General features: G+C 37.7%; 2 protein-coding genes across 3 annotated transcripts in view; one reads left to right on the plus strand and one right to left on the minus strand.

The window, feature by feature from the left end:
• Positions 1 to 219: 219 nt before the first annotated feature.
• trpc6a (transient receptor potential cation channel, subfamily C, member 6a) lies at positions 220 to 10,450 on the plus strand. The gene is made up of 12 exons (XM_056446653.1): positions 220 to 1,087; positions 1,897 to 2,644; positions 3,067 to 3,246; positions 3,327 to 3,491; positions 3,789 to 4,005; positions 4,142 to 4,369; positions 4,450 to 4,714; positions 6,057 to 6,252; positions 6,504 to 6,704; positions 8,932 to 8,988; positions 9,101 to 9,176; positions 9,379 to 10,450. The coding sequence occupies exons 1-12, from the start codon at positions 945 to 947 to the stop codon at positions 9,525 to 9,527; spliced, it is 2,625 nt and encodes an 874-aa protein (XP_056302628.1). The 5' UTR covers positions 220 to 944; the 3' UTR covers positions 9,528 to 10,450.
• A 4,446-nt stretch (positions 10,451 to 14,896) lies between these two features.
• The window catches only part of arhgap42a (Rho GTPase activating protein 42a), a 63,608-nt gene continuing 61,481 nt past the window's right edge, over positions 14,897 to 17,023 (minus strand). For both annotated transcript variants that reach the window (XM_056446125.1, XM_056446126.1), the window contains one exon: positions 14,897 to 16,052. In XM_056446125.1, the coding sequence (XP_056302100.1) occupies positions 15,964 to 16,052 (89 nt within the window). In that variant the 3' untranslated portion in view covers positions 14,897 to 15,963. The remainder of the gene's footprint in view (positions 16,053 to 17,023) is intronic.

The raw sequence follows: 17,023 nt of genomic DNA on the forward strand, positions 1-17,023 counted from the left end.
AATAAAAAAAGTCTAATAATAGTCGTCAGTATCAGACTCTATCAACATGAGAATAGGAACAAGACAGTGGCTTCCCATGACCCACTGTGTGGGTTACCTTTTGACCCATCAGTTTGGCTCACGTACTCAGTTAGATTTTTGTGGGCAGTATCTTAGCCACTGCAGCACGTACACATGTAGTCAAGTGGTATACCGTACACACACACACACACACACACACACACACACACACACAGATGTGAAACTGTGGGAGCAAGAATGCCAAAGAGAGGCAAAATAAATGAAAATCAAAAGTGCGATGTCGCTGCTCAATGTACATGACGATTGGTCAGTCTGGAATTCCATTGAAGCGGTTTCCCACAGTTTACAGAAAGCTGGACGATTGCAGTGAACACACAGGATGTAGAGGTTTATTGGGAATGCTGAAATACACCCAAAGGGATTCTACATCTGCACTCCGGGACTTGGCTTTTAATTTCTGGAAGCAGATTTTAATCAACGTTCCTCATATAAAAAGCGGGATATCCACTGAAAGACTTGTTTTGAAAGGTGAGAGACTTCATAGTGAAATCTTCCTGGTGAAAATGTTACTAATCAAGAATATAATTGGATTCCTTTATCTGTCTGATGCTGAAATGAGGACTAAATGTTTTCAACATCTTAACAGTGTGAACAAGTGAGCAGAGAAACAAAACAGCTTTTGTAAGCATGAAGATTGTTATAATCCTCATTTATAGGCAATGAGTGGAAAAGAACAGTCAGAATTCCTCGGTGCTCTGCACAACCTCAAGACTTAAACGGGAACATAACAAAGCATCGTAGAAGATGGTGACTTGCCAGTGTGTAGCGCGCATTCAATCACTCACAGCTAGATGTTTGGATAACAGGACGTGTTAAGCTTTGGCGGATTCACATTTTGGACGTGAACTGCCTCAGCTGAAAGGATGAATCAAAGAAGAGCTGTTCTTGAGGATAAAAATCAATCAAAGTATCACTCGATCGAAAAAAGGAACAGAAGTAAAGACAATCTATTGATGAACGAACACTTTGGCGAAGACTGTTATGGCAGTTATGGAAACTACCATGGGTGAGTTGCTCGAGGTTCTGTGTGTACTGTGTGTTTAGTTCACAGCACTTTATGAGATGATCTGAAGTTCAATGCCTTGACCTGAAACTGTCACTCAGCGTTCGATGAATATTTGTAAATTGATTTGCTTATTAAAATGTCAGTGTTTTACAGCGCATTAGAAACCAGCAATGCCTGTTTAAAAGCTTATCATGCATAAGTCAATAGCATTAATGTATATAAACTCATTTTAATTGTTTAATCCAACTAAATGACAATATACCAATGTTTGAAATTATTTGCATTGCTAAATGCTGTAAATAGCAGCCATTATCTTTATTTTTAGATAATTACAGGCCTGTATAATGATATAATGCAGATTATATATACCATAATTATAATGTATGATCCTATCATGTAATCCCACAATATAATATAATTTAGTAATATTTCACTGCGTAGATTTTTAAAAATATATATTAAAACTAATATTTTATAGCAATAGTTCATAATTATTAGTTAATAATTTATGACTAAAATATTTATTATTAAAAGTTTTGTTATATTTTTTTCTGTAGGTAAACAATATATTTTTAATATTTTTTATGAATATTTTTAATAATTACAGTGATTGGGTAGTTTAATATAATACTTAATAATATAAATAATATTTAGGCCAATATTTTATTATAGCCACGATTATGTAATATTTAAATATTTAAAAATAGTAATAGTAAGATATGTAGTTATTTTCGAAAACTGATCTGAGTCTAATATCTTTAAGCAAACGGTGGCCAAAAGTACATGTGCTCATGTGTTTTTAATCGCAGTGAGAACGTGGCCCGTCAGGCGCTGCCCAAGAGCCGCAGGCAGGCGGTGCGAGGAGCGGCTTACATGTTCAACGCCCATCCGAACAGCTTGACCCCGCTGGAGGAGCGCTTCCTCGACGCTGCCGAGTATGGGAACATCCCGGTGGTGCGCAGGATGCTGGAGGAGCTGCCGGAGCTGGACGTCAACTGTGTGGACTACATGGGCCAGAATGCACTGCAGCTCGCGGTGGCCAACGAGCACCTGGAGGTGACTGAGCTCTTGTTAAAAAAAGACAACCTGTCGCGTATAGGGGATGCTCTTTTGTTGGCCATCAGCAAAGGTTACACCAGGATTGTGGAAGCCATTTTAAGCCACAAAGCTTTCGCGGACTCCAGGAGACTCACCGCGAGCCCCAGCCAGGCCCCGATGCACGATGACTTCTTCGCTTATGATGAAGATGGCACGCGCTTTTCTCATGACGTCACTCCTGTCATTCTAGCCTCTCACTGTCACGAGTACGAAATCGTGCACATACTTTTGGGTAAGGGTGCGCGCATTGAGCAGCCTCATGACTACTTCTGTGCCTGCGACACCTGTAATTATCATCAAAAGTACGACTCTTTCTGTCACTCCCGCTCGAGGATCAATGCTTACAGAGGATTGGCCAGTCCGGCCTACCTCTCTCTGTCCAATGAGGATCCAGTGTTGGCGGCCCTGGAGCTCAGCAATGAGCTCGCATCCTTGGCCAATATTGAAAAGGAATTTAAGGTATACCAGCAAGCACTCACTTTGACAGACAGAAAAGTTTTAAGAGACATTTTGAGTTTCATTTCACTCAAAATGAAACACTCGTGGTTACTTGCTCATCTTCAGCAAACACAGGGCGTTCCCCTAATACTTTAACATGGGAACAAAATAAAAGTGCTCTCTATGGGTTTGTTTTGCAGGGTAGTAACTGAAAGAAAAGCTAAAAGAGAGCATCAGAGCAATGTTCTCCTTACTTGAGGGAACATTTAATTTGTGTAAGCATACATAAGTTGACAAATAGATCTTGATATATAGAACTTAAGGCTGAACTTTTGTTTTTCATTTTATTGTCGATGGCCAGTACATTCATCAGCATTGCTCTTTTTTTGAATGCCACCTAAAATAATTACATTAACAGATTGTATTTAATTTGTCTTCTTCAGAATGAATACAGGAAACTTTCTATGCAATGTAAAGACTTTGTGGTGGGTCTTCTGGACCTGTGTCGGAGCACTGAGGAAGTGGAAGCCATTTTGAATGGAGAAGAGGACGACACTTTAGAAATACCTGGCCGACCGAGCCTTATTCGCTTAAAACTGGCAATAAAGTATGAACTTAAAAAGGTAAATCTCAACACAAATCTCACAACCTGCATAGTAATTCTGTTTTAATACACTAATTTTAATGTATTTGTCCCAAACAGTTTGTGGCCCATCCTAACTGTCAACAACAGCTCTTGTCAATATGGTACGAACACTTGCCTGAACTCAGGCAGCAAACCACAGCTATTAAGTTCCTAGTAGTTTTAGGTGTTGCGATGGGACTTCCTTTTCTAGCAATGGTGTATTGGGTGGCACCATGCAGCAAGGTATGCATGCAGTTTACTTTGTAATACCTGTAAAAACCAGATATATTGTATAGCAAACACGCAGTATATGTCTAAAGAATCAAGCAATGACTAACATCAATCATCCACTGAAGTCTTTGCTCAGTTAGACTGTTCCCATGGTTGTAAATTATAGCAGTGCTTAAAATATCCACCGTATCATATGAGTCATAATAATGTTGATAAACATATCAGGCTAATAATGTACGAATACACAATAGAGGAATGCTGTATTTTGTTAATCACACCACAATCAGTCTAAAATGCTGTTACCAACAGATGGGAAAGATCATGCGTGGCCCCTTCCTTAAGTTTGTGGCACACGCAGCCTCCTTCACTATTTTCCTTGGCCTTTTGGTCATGAACGCTGCCGACCGCTTTGATGGGACAAAGCTTCTTCCAAATATGACCATTCATGACTATCCGACGCAGCTGTTTCGTATGAAAACAACTCCCTTCACGTGGATGGAAATGCTCATCATTTCCTGGGTCATAGGTTTGTTTCTTGTCAAAGGTTACTACTTTACTACCATCTGTATTTACAGAATAAAACGTGCAGTTCATTTGCATGTCCTAGAACAAATCCTGATGCAACATTCATTTCTCTGTTTTCATGTCAATCTCTCTCTCAGGGATGATTTGGGCAGAGTGCAAGGAGATCTGGTCCCAAGGACCAAGAGAATATCTGCTTGAGCCTTGGAACTTGTTAGACTTTGGAATGTTGGCCATTTTTGTGGCATCCTTCATCTCAAGGATAATGGCTTTCTGGCATGCAAGTTCAGCACAACGCTATGTTGATGAGCATTACACAGATCTAACCAATGTAATATTACCTTTTGAGGTGGGATACTTCCAGCGGGGTGAGTGAATGTCCTGACAAGTCACAAATCACACACAAAATAAACAAGGAAGCAAAAGAATTTTTTAATTTTTGTTCCAGCTCGGATTGACTGGCTTCCATCAGATCCTCAGTTAGTCTCAGAGGGCTTGTATGCCATTGCAGTGGTGCTGAGCTTTTCTCGAATTGCCTATATTCTGCCAGCAAATGAGAGCTTTGGACCACTGCAGATATCTTTGGGACGAACTGTGAAGGACATTTTCAAGTTCATGGTTATCTTCATCCTAGTCTTTCTGGCCTTCATGATTGGAATGTTCAACCTCTACTCATATTATCGGGGTGCAAAACAGAATGAAGCTTTCACAACGTGAGTTGAAATTAAGATCTATTAAAAATGTCCATAGTGGCAAGGACAAAGATTTTTTTGTTGAAAGAGAAAAATATGAGGCAGAAATATATGCCTAAAGTTAAATAAAATGTGTGGCTTTACTTGAAAATGTGACATGATTAGCATCAAATACAGCAGATAATCTTATTGGTATTACATATTGGTAGTAAATTCTTAAATAGGTCTTAAGTAGCTATTTCCTATTATAACTTATATAATATAACCCAAACACAATGTTACCACATCATATATTACTAAATAGTATTTAAAATATAGCATTTCAGCTAAGCAGTTTGTACAAATTATCAGTATTTTGAAAAGTAGGTAAGTATAAGGATGACTTCTTAGGGGCCGATTACACTGAACGCGCTTTTCCATTTTAAAAACACGAGGCGCACCACACTGCCTTTTTTGTTGACAAGAAAAAACAAAGCGTGGTTCACTTTTTTTAATGTCGCTAGACAACGACTGAATCAGCTGGGTATCGTGCAAAAGTGTTGCTGTTGATATTGGTATAATTGTAATATTTAATAATATTGTGAAATGCCCATGCAGCTCCGCATAACTCAAAACAGCAACCACTAGTCTCTCCTCCATCTTCAAAAGTCTCCGTAGTTGTCTTGACTAAACAAACACCACAGTTACCTCAACAGAAACCCCACCTCTGCTTTTATTTGATTGGAGAATGAAACAAACGCGATTGACGTGTCACACTTTTTCCACTCAGTGTCAAGATGTCCTCGCTGCAGCCCGCAGCTTGATGACCTTGTACCGCCACTAAGGTAATGCCCATGCTACTGTGACGGTTGGGTTTAGGGTAGGGGAGGTGTAGACGATCGTCAACTACGTAGTAGACCTTGTACCGGCCACTAAGGTATCGCCCATGCTACTGTGACGGTTGGGTTTAGGGTAGGGGAGGTGTAGACGATCGTCAACTACGTAGTAGACCTTGTACCGCCCACTAAGGTAGCGCCCATGCTACTGTGATGGTTGGGTTTAGGGTAGGGGGAGGTGTAGGCGATCGTCAACTACACAGCGGGCCTGGTCAACCACGTCATCAAGCTACGGGCTGCAGCAAGGACTGTCTTCTCAGAGTTGACTTTTTTTAAATGCGAGCGCACGACATGCAAGGGCAAAAATGCGAGGCACAGCAGGCGGTTAAAACGCGAGGCTCGCAGGGCATATAAGCAGCACACAAAACGCTCGTGGTCGTTTTAGTAAATCATTTTAAAAAGGTGTGATCTGCCCCTTACTTACCACTTTTGAGAACAGGAAATGAGCTCAGCTAAAATACACATATCTTTTCTCTCTATCTCTGCAGTGTGGAAGAAAGCTTCAAAACATTGTTTTGGGCAATATTTGGCCTTTCTGAGGTCAAATCAGTAGTGGTGAACAATGGACACAAGTTCATCGAGAACATTGGATATGTTCTCTATGGAGTTTACAATGTCACAGTGGTCATCGTCCTACTCAACATGCTCATTGCCATGATCAACAACTCCTTTCAGGAGATTGAGGTACTTCTCAGTTTCATTTCTTTATATTTCTCTCCAAAAACTGCTGACATAATAAATCTTGAGGTTTTAGCGAATCTTTGTGCTGATAAAGCACCCCATTGTAGTGGTTTTTGCAGACTACAAGAAAACAACCTTATCTCTTCAAGATATGATAATTAGTTTGACTGCTCAGCAAGTTTCAAATCGTCTTTTTACTGATTAAGATGTTGCTTCATGAATTCAAAGCATCAGCATTTTCTATCATTTTCCAGGATGACGCAGATGTGGAGTGGAAGTTTGCCCGTGCCAAGCTCTGGTTCACCTACTTTGAGGAGGGCAGGACTCTTCCTGTGCCTTTTAACTTGATTCCCAGTCCCAAATCAGTTCTTAGTCTGGTTATGGGGGTCAAGAGTCTCCTGCGAGAGCTTTCTGTCAGGCAAAAAGCCATTATGAAGGGGTCTGAACTCAGTGAGGTGAGGTAAATCCACTCCTCTTTTGCATTAAGGTATAGTCACATTAGCCATATTGAAGCAGTGATGTATGAAGCACACACAGAAATCACTTTCAAAACAAGCAGCTTTCTTTTGGTACAATGGACAATGTATAAACAGCTTGTTTTAGTGCCATTTCCCGCAACACACACCATAACAATCCCATTTTCGATTACCTCTGCAAGTTGTTGAACATGGAAAAGGTCAAAATATGACTAGACTCTTAAGCACCTGCATTTAGTGTTGTCCACTTGATGGATTTTTTAAATGAAAATCTAGTTGTAAGTATTAGTTGTGATCGTATTAGCAAGACTGCAGATATAAAAGATCTGTATTGTCTAATCATGTCAATAGCCTATATATGCATATATACGTAGTACAGCCCACACATGAGTCAATGCAGCAAATGTGGTAATTTATTGTTGTAGACCCATTTCAAAATGAGTGAGTTTCAAACACTTGCAAAACTGCAAATCATGAAGTTCAGTGGCTTTCACGGACAATTTTGCTCAGTGATGGTAAATGTCACCAAACATTTAAAGTACACATGAAATCAAAACTAACCATATGATTTTGATAGCTCACCTTGCTAGTTTTGTGGTGAACTATTCATCTGTGCATGACAGTAAAAATCTTTGCCCTTTGCTCATCTTTAATTGAAATCTGAAAATGCACTTCCTGTTATTTTTCAGTTAAATTCCCAGTTTAAGTCTGAGGTATTGGGTGTGGTTAACACACTTAACCACTAAATTTCAACTGTCAGTTTTGACAACAAACAGAAAGGGTGAGGAGGAGGTGTGTGTGTGAGGTTGTAATAATTCTTCTAAATCCTATTTCCAAATCTTTCTGAATAAACTGATTTCACACAGCCGCCATTTAAAAACCGAAATCGAGACTGCGGTAGGAAGAAACACGGAAATATTGGGTTTCACACAGAAACGTTGTATACCTGGCTGTATATCTTATTAGCGAAGAGAAAGTGACACAAATTTATAATTTCATCGTCTTCTGAGTGACCCGAAGGTCCGTTCTGAATGGAAAGTGAAAAAAAAAGGGATATCAGACCTCATTTTCAGCTAAGTTAAAGGAAATGGCACTAGTTAGCTAATGTTATCTTTCCCAAACACATGTTTTAGATGCCCTTCATCAAACTCAAGTTAATGAACTGATTCTTTCATTGTATTAGACCTGTCACGATACTGAATTTTGTTACTGAAATTTATGAAAACCATCAATTTCACACTAACATTTAAGCACTGTTGAACGCAACACCACTGATTTGCCATAGTGTTCACCGGTGCTCAACAGAAATGACTGTGATTGGCCGTGAAGGTCATCAGTTCACAGCACTTCGCTGCTGTTTACCAAGTGCAAACACAGACGAGCAATCGACTGATCTTCGCGGCTTTAAAACGATTTGAGTGTTCGTATATCAGTGTTTGCAATCTATGAAGAGCGGTGAACTGATGGCCTTCATGGCCAATCACAGTCATTTCTGTCGAGCACTGGTGAATACTATGGCAAATCAGCAGTGTTTAAGAGCGGGTTTAGTGGCACTTAAATGTTAGCTGGAAATGGACGTTTTTAAAACTTCCGTACCAGGACAACACGAGGATGTGCTACAGATGACTGCATTGTTTTATCGCTCACCGGGTTACATAGGCTGAAGCAGGGAAGCCCCCACAGTGTTTACCTGTGCCATGAACTAAAGCCTAGCAGGACACTCTTAAAGAGATTCTGATGTTGTTTGATCCCTAATATGCTTTTTAATTGTTTAAATTAAAAGTAACTGAATGATAATAAAGTGATGTTTACACCATATCTGCATTTTGAAATCGCGGCAACGGCTGGAGGTTTGCAGTCCACAGCATTTTGTTGCAACGTTTACTGTGCTGATCCTATACTTCCGGGTTTGTTTCCACCGCAGCCTCAATTTCGTGTTTTAAAATGGCGGCCGCGTGAAATAAGTGTATGAGACGCTCACTTTACTACATCCAATCAGTTCATAGTTAAAAAAAAAAGCCACGCCAACCGTTTTCTTATTTAATATTCCATTTCCATTTTTTAGGAACTGCATTACAATAGGAAAAAAATGGTTGCAGCTTCCAGTTCATGTGGAATTTAAAGTAATTAATTCATTCATGAACACAATAAACTAACCCATTCATGTATGTCTTGTGGTTTGTTGGATCATTCGTTTACAATTCAGTTGGGACAGAGCAAAACTTGCCAGGGCAAGACTCTTCCACGTTCCAGTCGATATCAGGCATGTTTACTTCACTTTTTATTTGCTACACTGATTATTTATAATAGATGTGAATATGGTTCATAGTTTTTGTTTTGCATTAGAATTTGAATTCAGTTTTTGATCTGTACAGAAAATTATGAAGCGTCTTGTGAAGCGATACATCATCAAGGCTCAAAATGACAAGGAGTGTGATGAAGTCAACGAGGGTGAGTGTCTGAATTGAAGGAACAATTCACAAATTTTACACATGTTCTATAATAACAGCCATTAGTAGATAGAGCGATATAATATTTTATTCCTATTTATGTATCTCCCTGAATAAAAATCCTAAAGAGGACCAGCAGCAAGAGAATTGTTGGGGGAAATTTCTGTGTTAACAATGTAAATATTTCACAATACTTGTTGCAGGTGAACTGAAGGAGATCAAACAGGACATTTCAAGCCTTCGCTATGAACTGCTGGAGGAAAAGTCACACAACATGGAGGAGCTGGCCAAGCTAGTCAGGACACTTGAAAAAAACCTCTCTCAGGACAGCTTGGTTATGAAGTCTCATTGAGGAAGTCAGAAAGCTATGTTTTGTATTTTATTTTACAGAGACATCCAGCAAGATATTTTGCACAAAGACTATGTGGTTTCACATGATTCTCTGCCTTGGCCTGCTGGTTTGACTGAACAAACTTGTGAGCTTTCATGACTGTGAAATGGTGATACGTTATTGAACGAAGGTTATTTATATAATACATATGCAGTTAAGGGCGACGCAGTGGTGCAGTAGGTAGTGCTGTCGCCTCACAGCAAGAAGGTCGCTGGTTCGAGCCTCGGCTGCGTCAGTTGGCGTTTCTGTGTGGAGTTTGCATGTTCTCCCTGCGTTTGCGTGGGTTTCCTTTGGGTGCTCCGGTTTCCCCCACAGTCCAAAGACATGTGGTACAGGTGAATTAGGTAGGCTAAACTGTCTGTAGTGTATGTGTGTGTGACTAAGTGTGTATTTGTTTCCCAGTGATGGGTTGCAGCTGGAAGGGCATCCGCTGCATAAAACAAATGCTGGATAAGTTGGCGGTTCATTCCGCTGTGGTGACCCCAGATTAATAAAGGGACTAAGCCGAAAAAAAAATGAATGAATGAATGAATGAATATGCAGTTAACTGTTGAATTTCCTGTATCTAATTCACATAACAAAATGTCAGTTACCAAATAGATGAAATTCAACGCAGATTAATAAAAACAAATACAAGTGATCATTTTAAATAATAAAATATTACATGTTACTCATATTATATTGTATTATATGTAATTATACTTTTGTATAAATGTAATTATGCACTTATTCTTTTTTAACTAAATGAGCATTTCTTGAGTCTAAAACGCAGTGTCTGCCACAAATGACTTTTCTGACTTTATCTACATCTACATTAACGCATTGTGTACAAGTAAAGTGTCTGCTTTAATGTTTCAAATAACTTATTATAATAAATGTACAAAATATGGGTGAAATATTGTTCCAATAATCATTTGCTGTGTGGCTGATATATTTATGTAAATATGTAACAACATTATTGTTACACAGAATAGCATTTTTTGTGTTTTTTTGGTCTAAATCATCAACGAGACAATTTCTTGGAAAAATTATTATCTTATGCTCCAGATGACTTTTAATGACTGATGTGATCAGATTTACACTCACCGGCTACTTTATCAGGTGCACCTGTCCAACTACTCGTTAATGCAAATTTCTAATTAGCCAATCACATGGCAGCAACTCAATGCATTGAGGCATGTAGACATGGTCAAGACGATCTGCTGCAGTTCAAACCAAGAAGGATTTCTATGCACAACCATCTCTAGGGTTTATATAGAATGGTCTGAAAAAGGTATGCAGAAGAGCATCTCTGAACGCTCAACACGTCCAACCTTAAGGTGGATGGGAAGACCAGCAGAAGACCACATCGGGTGCACCCCTGCCAGCTAAGAACAGGAAACTGATGCTACAATTCGCACAGGCTCATCAAAATTGGACAATAAAAGATTGGAAAAACATCTGATGAGTCGATATTTTTTGCTGCGACATTCGGATGGTAGGGTCAGAATTTGGAGTCAACAATATGAAAGCATGGATCCATCCTACTTTGTATCAACAGTTCAGGCTGTTGTTGGTGGTGTAATGGTGTGGGGGACATTTTCTTGGCACACTTTGGGCCCATTAGTACCAATTGAGCATCGTGTCAACACCACAGCCTACCTGAGTATTGTTGCTGACCATGTCCATCCCTTTATGACCTCGATGTGCCAATCTTCTGATGGCTACTTCCAGCATGATAAGGCACCATGTCATAAAGTGCAAATCATCTCAGACTGGGTGCTTGATGATGACAATAAGTTTACTGTCCTTAAATGGCCTCCACAGTCACCAGAACTCAATCCAATAGAATACCTTTGGGATGTGGTGAAACGGGAGATTAACATAATGAATATCCAGCTGACAAAACTGCTTGATGCTATCATGTCGATATGGACCAAAATCTCTGAGGAATATTTCCAGTACCTTGCTGAATCTATGCCATGAAAGTTTAGGGCAGTTCTGAAGACAAAAGTGGTCCAACCCGGTACTAGTAAGGTGTACCTAATAAAGTGGCTGGTGAGTGTATATTGCAAATATGCAAAAATTCCCTTAGTTTTTTTTACAGAAGCTATATTAGGTCATTTATTTTCTCCACAGACTCTTAATCCACCATTTGATGTAATATGCTGTATTCTTCTTTTGCGTAACATGAGAAGTTCCGTTAAAAAGGTCACGATGAAGCTGAGCTTGTGAGGAATATTGACATCATGCAGATTTAAAACATCACACGACTCTGTGCTTAAAATCAGGAAACGCTCTGGAGAGAACAGAAAACTACAGCAGAATGCAGAACTCTTCCACAGCCAAAGGAGAGCTTTATTTGATTCTGCTGCCCAACAACACATGCTGCTGAGCTGGCAAATTTTTGTATAACAAACACAAGCCTTTTGATAGAGCCTGTCCCGGTCTAAATAAAATACAAAACTTGCGTCTCGATCCTGGGAAGATTATAAAAGCTAATTTGTTGTTACACTTAAAGGGTTTTTTTGACCTTCTGTTGTAAGGTCATGTCATGACCTGTTTTTGTACATCAGTTTTGGAAATCTCTCTACTTGTTTTTCTTAGACTTTCAGTAATGACACTAAAGCTTAGTAGGAGGATGATGATGTCAACGATAACCACATATTGTGTAGATCAAAGTACAATATTCTCTTTGATAAATTAATCATACTACAAGAGGGAATTTTGGTTACAACACTTCAGGGAATTCAAGCTAGATAATGCGGTGTGTCATATGTGAAACTAACTGGTAACGCTTAGTCAATTTAAAGGCAAAGTGCACGTTATTTAGCCTACTGTAAGGAAAACATTTTTCTTCCCGTTAAACCGTCCTGTGTTACTTCCTTATTATGACGTATTTCCAGCTGAAACGGAATTGCCCAACAACACAAACGCTTTTTATTTAATGCTTTTTTGAGGCCATTTAAAAAAGTTTTTTTATTCCTCTGTTTTTATTTTGTCTCTCATTTTACCTATAGAGTTTCTAGTTGTCTCCTAAATGACAGACTATGTATGTATAAACAACACAATCTCACGGCAATTCGTAACTTTTTGATTTAGTGGCTAATTCGTATTAATTCGTACGATCTAATTCGTACAATTTAGTACGATTTGCTCATCCCCCAATGACGGTTGGGTTTAGGGGTGGGGTTAGGTGCCACTCCTTTTCAAAATCATACAATTTCGTACGACTGAACTCATACGAATTAGCCACTAAACTGACAAAACGTAAAATACTTACGTTTTCTCCTGAGATCAGGCTGGTATAAACTATGTATATACAGTATAGTTTAGAGCAGTGTTTCTTAACCTGATTCCTGGAGGACCATCAGCTCTGCACATTTTCCATGTCTCCTTAACCAAACACACCTGATTCAGATCATCAGCTTATTAGCAGAGACTGAAAGACCTGTAATGGGTGTGACAGACAAAGGAGGCATCCAAAACATGCGGTGTTGGTGGTCCTCCAGGAACGTGGTTGAGAAACACTAGTTTAGAGTTTAGTGTCGTCCCACATGGAGCACTAAAATTCTTTGTTTTATTAACTGGAAATTAAAACGTTTTCAAGATGACATGTCACAAATTAGTTATATAAACTATCAAAAAAAAGGTAATAGTTGAGTGCATGAAGTGTTCAACATTTACTAAAGTGCAGTTATTTACTTTGTTTTTTTACATTATACTTCAAAATGACGCAGGATAGTGTTTAAATGCATTTAGATACAACTTCTGACTCATTAGGCAGCAGTTTCGGTGGCTGTCTAGGAACATATAAAAGGGTTGTGCACTTTTATTTGATGCTTGCATTTTCAGACCTGAAAGTGCATTCTTTGTTCTGTTTGTGGAGTTTTAGTTCAATGTCCCACAAATCAATCCTTATACCATGATGTATATACAAATTCTTCAGTGGAAGCAAAAAAAGTGCTCTTTAAAAGATAAAAACAATTCTTAAAATTCAAATGACCTCCTGCTCCCCACCGCTTTTATCCAGAAAAGGGTGAAGCCTTTAAAGCAGAGATGGTCAAACTAGGGCCCGTGGCCAAAGTTGGCTCATGGTAACCTTTGATTTGACCCACCGTGCCATCTGAGAATGGTTTAGAGATTGTCATTTCAAATTTAATGTAATCTTATATTTATTTGTTTTATTGTTAAGCTACAAAAAAAGCTCTGAAAATAAATGTTTCAATGTAAATGGTGTAAATTAATCAAATGCAAGAGATAGAGGGCAATGCAGAAACTGGTGAGCAAATCAACGCAAAGGCAGATTCTGCTGGACTATTCAGCCTTGAACGCCACTGTTATAAATGTGATTGTTGATGTTTTAATTGGAATAATTTATAATTAAAAATGTTATACTAAACTAGTTAATACAAATCAAAGTAAAGTTTTCTGTTTATATTTTAATATTAGAAAATGAATTCGGAAGTTACCATGGCAACTTTAATGTAAAATAGTTAGGTATATTTATCTTTGGCTCACAGCTATCAATGATATTTGGTTTTTGGTTTGGGCACCCCTGCTTTAGAGCGTCTCAGACACTCTACTAAAAGAAAACATTGAAGCAAACTCACCTGTGCAGCACAGAGGGCTCTTGAAACTGTGAAATGGGAGCTTGATGTGGGGCGTTTCTAACAGAAAAAATTACTTTTCAACCTGATAGCTGGCATTTTAAAGCGCTCAATACATTTCTGAAAGCAGTTTACAGCCTGTTTTAGAATCATATGGCGTAAACATTACATCATAAAATTATAATGTAAAATAGATGCTGGCAGCTTAACAATTACCAAATGTAAACAGCCTAAGGCTAAAACTAACACAATAACACAGTTGTCAAGTAAATTAATGCCCAAAAATGCATAAAACGTCTGTTTTTATATGAAAATGGTGTCATAAAAGAGCACATTGTATATTTGCACAGTATTTCTTTCTGGCAGTATTCGGGTCTGGCATAAATAATACAGTTTTTTGGGCTGTTTCCACATATCTATAAAATATATCATCATTCCATGTACATCAGTGGTTGTTTATGATGTGTTGTGATTGTTTTGAAAAAACACACACACTTAACTTCTTTAACATTTGTTGAAGTACATTACTATTCTGGAAAAATGCTTTTAAAGTATATGTTCATAATCAAACTTATTAAAAAAAAAATTAAGAACAAAATAATAAAAATAAAAAAAAAGACTGCAGGAAGCAGACTGACCAAGCAGGCATTTTTTGATATGTTGATATATAAATACAGTACTTGAAATGGTAAAGGCAGATACAATCAAGTTAGAAACCCAACAAAAAGAACCCAACCAAAGTTTCAGTAAATAAACAATGATATTTTAATAGTTAAAATGCTTCATGAAACATTAAGTTAATCTGTGAATGACATTAATAAAAGGTTTTTTTTTTTCATTTTAACATACAGAAATGCTAAACCAGTGTAAAATAAAATACAGCAGAACTATACTTGAACAACTGCATTTTCGTGAGGACAAACTATAACAAATTTCAACTAAAAACTAAAAAATTGAACACTGTCAGAAGTATTTTCTCAATTCTTGATTGTACTTCATTACAAAATCCACTATATTACACACAACAAATGTACTCATAAGCTAAAAAATTCACAAATAACACTTTTTTGTTACATCATTTTACCAATTGCCACTAACGGACAGTATTTTAGTAGAATTCAAACAACATTCAGAAGCATATAAGACACTTTTGGCTCATAAAGTCAGTCAATAAAAATGTTAAGGACAGAAAAAGATTCAGAGGTACCAATAAAGGCTTTGAAACTGTATGCAAACTCGTTTGAATTGATTTGACCAAAACACTCACCGATTACTGGAATGAAAGATGACCTGCATCTCCCAAACATACCTGATCTTCGAGCATCACTGAAAAGAAAGTCCCTAAAACACTACCAACAAATTTCACAAACATCTCATTGGGAAATACAGTATCTTCTGCTACTTATTATGGTGGTTAATTAACACATAAGGTACAGATATAATTCTCCCTCTAAAGTATAATAAAAATCCACAGTTTCCTTCAGAGCTGTACCGCAACACTGATCAGAGTGTTATGAGCTCATGTCTACAGTTTAAAAGCATCACACACATCCGCATTATGGGGTGTGCATAAATACAGTCAATACAGTCTTCAGTCCGCATGTACCTAGTATGGTAATACAATCTACAATGCATAAGGTGATTTTTACATCCTGAATTAACTTAAATCATATGCAGCGGTTAATGACATGGTTATAATACTATGCACTATTTACATACAGTAAAGCTGTACATATTAATGGTCCCTTTTTGTGCTGAAATGAACACCATGGATACCATGGACTTTGTTTTTGACTTTTACGAACCCCTCAGAGATATTCCACATAATTCTCTGGGATGAGTCCCGTTTTGCCGTCAAATGTAGCTTGGAGCCATCCAGGTTCAACTGAAGGATAAACTGCATAGACATACACACCAAGTGTTAAATGCAGCAAATATGAGTGCACAATATGTGCTTTTAATATGTTTGCATACAATTACATGCTAAACTGTGTCGTTAGCAATTGTAAATAAATGAGATATTATAATGAGTCACTATAAATGAGTCATAAATGAATGGAAAATATTACACAGAATGATTGTTGATAAATTGGTCTGCTTCATAGGAATTGCTCTTAGGATTGAACGTTACACAAAACAAAAAGAACATGTCATGCTAGATTCACAAACCCTTTGGGTATTAGACTATTAAATTAAAATAATGTTGACGTTTAAAGACAATAGCATTAGCAAGTTGCATATTTCTACATTTTAATTTTGGATGTGAATGTGTATAGGTTGTAGGCATGGGCCTAGATTCTGATGGTATGATAATCTTGGATAAAAAGATCACAGTTTCATGGTATCGTGATTACTGCTCTAAAATATATTCTTTTTAAATGTCTGGGTAAAAAACAAAAACTTTTCCCCCATTTGAACACTATATATTTTATTTTAAGAAACATTTAAAATATTTTGGAGCAGTAAACATGTCAGGCTAACTTCTGCCGTCGTCATTAGTTTTAAAAACACAGATTTCTTTATCATTGAAAACAGCATTTTTAGAGATGCTGTTGTCCTAAAAACAAACAAAAAATATAATTAAAAAATCTTACATATACCTTAGGAACGGTATAGCAGTTTTAAAACCTTGACTCTTCCAAACCGCGGTATACCTTGAAAACGGTTATCGTCCCATGCCTAATAGTTTGTGTGTGTATGCATGTATTGATGTACATGTATATACAGCATGCTCATATGCATTTCAATTTTATTATTTGAAGTAATTTTCCTGGATATGTTTTGATTCATTATTTTTACAATTGGGGTATTTTGTATTTATGCATTGATCCTTTTTCTGCATTCACATTCTCAGTATTGCTATGCAGC

This window comes from Danio aesculapii, chromosome 21 (assembly GCF_903798145.1).
Source record: "Danio aesculapii chromosome 21, fDanAes4.1, whole genome shotgun sequence".
Classification (NCBI taxonomy): domain Eukaryota; kingdom Metazoa; phylum Chordata; class Actinopteri; order Cypriniformes; family Danionidae; genus Danio; species Danio aesculapii.